Source organism: Idiotropiscis lumnitzeri, chromosome 6 (genome assembly GCF_059441095.1).
Source record: "Idiotropiscis lumnitzeri isolate Australia: NSW breed Sydney's pygmy pipehorse chromosome 6, RoL_Ilum_1.0, whole genome shotgun sequence".
Classification (NCBI taxonomy): Eukaryota; Metazoa; Chordata; class Actinopteri; order Syngnathiformes; family Syngnathidae; genus Idiotropiscis; species Idiotropiscis lumnitzeri.
The window spans coordinates 12,276,235-12,280,581 of record NC_142396.1 but is presented as its reverse complement, the minus strand read 5'-3'; the positions used below and the strand labels follow the sequence as shown (position 1 = coordinate 12,280,581).

Genomic DNA, 4,347 nt, shown 5'->3' with positions numbered 1-4,347 from the left:
AATCACACTTGTTCGCCTTCCTCAATGGACAGAGTTAGAGCTCGATACTCCACCACCTGGTCAGTAACAGTACTGCAGAAGACTGTCGAACACGGTTTGAGAAACAATTAACAGAACAGCAGAAATTATTTAATTTCATTAAAAAAACACAAGAGAAACTAGCATCTTTACTTAAAAATGCATGCTTAGGCGAGAAAACCATATACTGTTGGTGTTGTTTGCAGGGGGGCACCACATGTATTTTTGTTGTGACAAGATGCAACTGGCTGCTCTCTGCTCTAATTGCTGCAACTACTGCTGTGTTCAGTATTTTTACATTGTGTGCAGTTGTGGAGAAAAGCGCCGTATAAATCGGATGCATCATTATTAATAATAATATCAGACATAGAAAACTACCCATATTGTAAGTAAGAAATGTCAATTAAACTTAAAACATTTATGTAGTTATTTCTTTTACTTTCCAGTTCATTGTTTTTACTTTTCAACATGTAATTATATTATAGCTTACATTATTATTATCATTATGAAAACCTGATGTGCTAGAGGAAAAGATTCAGAACTAGTACAGAAAAGTAATCCTTTATATATATATATATATATATATATATATATATATATATATATATATATATATTATATATATATATGTATATATATATATATATATATATATATATATATATATAAAATTTGATGACCATTGTAATTAATGGACAGTTTTTGGGTCTCGTTTTCCTGCAAGCCTTTGAAGAGTAAACATCATCTTTGATCTGGAAATGTTTTGAGTGAAACTAAATATTTAACTAGTATTAGAATGCAAGTGTACTGATGTGTAATGGACTTTATCCAATTGAAAATGATAATCAATCAAAGATTGCCTCCTTGTTGCTGACTGTAGTGATGTCAAGTCAAGGGTCCAACACCAACATCCTTCATAAAACTCAATAATACTCATCAAATGAAGTTTCTTCAAATGTGTTTTTCCATTTGAGGTATTTACTACACGTCCAAGAGTCCTTTCATCCAGGTGATGTTTTTATTTGACAGAATAAAAACACTCGTCGAGCTTTCAATTTTGGTACTTACACTTTTTGCATATTACTTTCACCCCAAACATTTAGATTAAAATGTAACATGTACACTGCCTTTCAATTTAGTTTTATATTTAGGTATTACATTTAAACTTACATTTATCATTCAGATTTAGCATTCTATGTAGGTACTCTATGACATTTAAATTTTGGATTAAGCTATTTATAAACCTAGACAAATGTAAAAGTACAAAAAAATCTAAAATCAGTGTTAAGATCTGTGAGACTAAATGTTGCTGTTTGTTTTTTTTTAGTTTGAGACAATTTACAAATGACCAAATACCTTTATTTTTACCAGGTTAAGTGTTTAACGTTTTACGAGTGGTGTCCTCAGTTTATAGCAGTCATAGTCCATCGCCAACCTATGTTAACACAGTAGTAAAGTCATCATCACAGTCAAGAATTTGCATTAAAAAGGCTTAAATCAGCGTGTGCTTTTTTGTGCCACGTGATGACATGTTCCAATTTGTGTTTTTAGATACTCACTGTTACAAAACAAAATATGGGTGTCATTCAGAATAATTTCAAGGAAAATTAATTTGCATTTAAACACCGGTTTATTTGGTTATAGTACAAAATAATATCTAGAAAACACATGCAGAGTATGGAGAGATGACATTCACAGTGCTCAGCTTGAGACACTCACTGTACAGCCCTACAAAATAAATCTTTCAACAAAATGTCCACCAGAAGTCCTTTTGTATGAAGACTGATTTCAACGAGCTTGAGTCCATCATCAGGCCTCGCCTATTTGAACTGATTGTCAATTAGGGTGCCCTTCATTTTAGCCCTCTTAGCCTCCAGCTCGGCCAGCTCCTGCAGCCTCCTCTTGCTCATGCCCTTCCTCTCCAGCTGCTTCTCGATCACTTTGGCGTTCTGGGCGTAGGAATCAGCCACCTCCCTGGCTTCGATCTCCTCCTCCTCTTCGTCGATGGTGGACACGGTGACGGAGCTGAACTTGCCCATGTCTTTGGTTCGCTTGGTCATCATCACGCGGACCTTCTTGGGAGCCTCGGGCTGCTTTTGACTGTACACGCTGGTGTTACCGATCCCTTGTCCAAATTTGACCACCGCTCCTTCCACGACGAAGGTGGCCTGGGTGTTTTTCTCCTGGTGCTGGTAGAAGAGCAGTAAGCCGCACTTAGCGCACTTTTTGCGGTATTGCCTTTCGATGCCCTCGGCTCTCTTGATATACGCGTTGTCGTCCTGCTCCACGTTGCAGAATTTGTGCGCGCGTTTGACGGCGTCGATCACACGGGCTCGGTCTCGGGGCCTCATGGGGAGCTTCTCCAGCTGGCAATCCAGGACCAGTACCATCTGGCCACACAGGCAGTAGTATACATGGAGGGGCTTCTCTCCGTCGTCATACTCCTCTCGGTCTCGCGTGTCCGAGCATACAACACTTCTAGAAACAACCTTAGGCATGTTTTTTTACTTTAGAAGTAATATATTTTGTGCCGGTATCGCGTTATTGCTTGACCGCCATTGCGACGAAGTTACATCGAAAGTAAACGTACACAAATGCAACGTTGACGTCACTTCTGGTGTGCGTCACTGTAATGCTTCCCATGGGGAACGAACGCTAGCATAGTCCGAACGTTCCGGAGGTAGCCAAATCCGAAATGCAGTAAAAACCTTACGTTTTTTCCCCTTATTTTAATCTTTCAGTTTTTAATGTTTTCATATTCGTTTTAATAAATTATTTGATTTTTAAGTACTTCACACACATTTAAGAATTTTCTCTCTTCCCATCAAAGTCAAACTCCAAATCATTAAATGCCTGTAAAATCTTAACCGACCCAAGGCCCACAGACTTTAGGGGAAAAAATACACTAAAATTGTCACAAAAAGTGGATACACAGGTGAATTATAAGTGATAATTTAATAGTAAAAACAAAAGGAAAATTTTATTTCATGTTAATGGTTTGACTTTAAGTTGAATGTTAGGTTTCTAAAATCAAATTATCAATTTTTTATACCATTTATCATTCAAGTCGCAAGTGTGTTGGCGCATTACCCAGCTGATTTCAAGCAAGGAAAGGACAACTTAAACTGGTTGCCAGCCAATTTTAGTGCACATTAAAAAAAATAAATTAATCAGGCAGACCTAATGACAATTTAGATTTTGGAATGGAGGAATTAGTGCCCAGAAAGTAACAGAATATGCTAACTTTACCCAGGAACATCAAAGCCCTGATCTGAATACCAGCCTCAGAATTGAGATTAGTTCCCATTTACCCATCCTCAGCCATTGACTGAAAAAAACATTTCCTTTTGCCACTATACTTGGCTGGCATCAATGGACTGAGATACATAAGAAAACGTTTAGACCACAAATGAAATTGGACAATTTCTTACCGCACAATTGTTCAGAACCACTGCTTTAAAAAAGAGCTTAATTTTTTTTCAACATTAGTGTTCGAGTTCTTATGTCCCAGAAAATTAAATGGAAGAAAGCCAAGTCCAAGCGAGCTACCAGAACAAAATAGACTTAAAACTGATTCCACATTAAGGTTAAATGTTTATTTCAGTAATGAAAAAAAAGATACAAAATACGTTACTAAATAGACATAGCAGTTACAATTAATTGAATCAAAGAGGTTTCATCCCTTGATCAAAGGACGCAAGAGGACAGAAGCGCCTCACTGACAACAGTTTGCGTCACATGTCTTCCCTTTGCACACGCAGCCTGATGCACATTTACTGCAGCCGGAGGGGCAGCATGGGCAGCAGCCTGTAAACAACAACAGAAAAAAATGCTCACCATTTTATTGGATCATGATACAGCACGGTAATCCAAACTTTTGCGTTGCAGTTAGTCGCCGAGTTTAGAGTCTAAATGAAAAGACATTCAAAATGTAACCACTAATGAAAGTAACCACTAAGAATTCCCTCAAGGTATTTTAAGTTAATAGATTTGACTCACTCTTCTTGCAAGTGGTGCAGGAGCAGTTGGTGCAAGCACAGGATCCAGCGCATTTGCAGGTTCCAGCTGCAAACACACATAATAGATAAACAAGGTCAGACTTAAAATGATTCCCAAATTGAAAAATGGCAAATAGAAATTATGTTTCGTAGCTCATACTCACTCTTGGAGCAGTCGCAAGGGTCCATGTTGTATCGTAGTCGAAGGTTGCTTTAAGCTTCTTTGGAGAAATTGGCGGGTGTTCGTCAGTTCACGTCTGAGCTGTGGTTGTGAGGGATGCCCAAGAAGCTGCTCTTTTATACGGTCCAGTGACCAACGTGTCGTGTGCAA

The 4,347-nt window shown here is 38.0% G+C and overlaps 2 protein-coding genes across 2 annotated transcripts; both read right to left on the bottom strand.

Annotated features, from left to right (window-relative positions):
- Positions 1-1,629: 1,629 nt before the first annotated feature.
- steep1 (STING1 ER exit protein 1) lies at positions 1,630-2,675 on the bottom strand. The gene has a single exon (XM_088298748.1). The coding sequence runs from the start codon at positions 2,514-2,516 to the stop codon at positions 1,839-1,841; it is 678 nt and encodes a 225-aa protein (XP_088154874.1). The 5' UTR covers positions 2,517-2,675; the 3' UTR covers positions 1,630-1,838.
- Positions 2,676-3,601: 926 nt separating this feature from the next.
- mt2 (metallothionein 2) lies at positions 3,602-4,347 on the bottom strand. Its single transcript, XM_088298749.1, has 3 exons — positions 4,181-4,347; positions 4,018-4,083; positions 3,602-3,825 (listed from the first exon to the last, which is right to left on the bottom strand). Exons 1-3 carry the CDS (start codon positions 4,203-4,205, stop codon positions 3,734-3,736), a joined length of 183 nt encoding a protein of 60 aa, XP_088154875.1. The 5' UTR covers positions 4,206-4,347; the 3' UTR covers positions 3,602-3,733.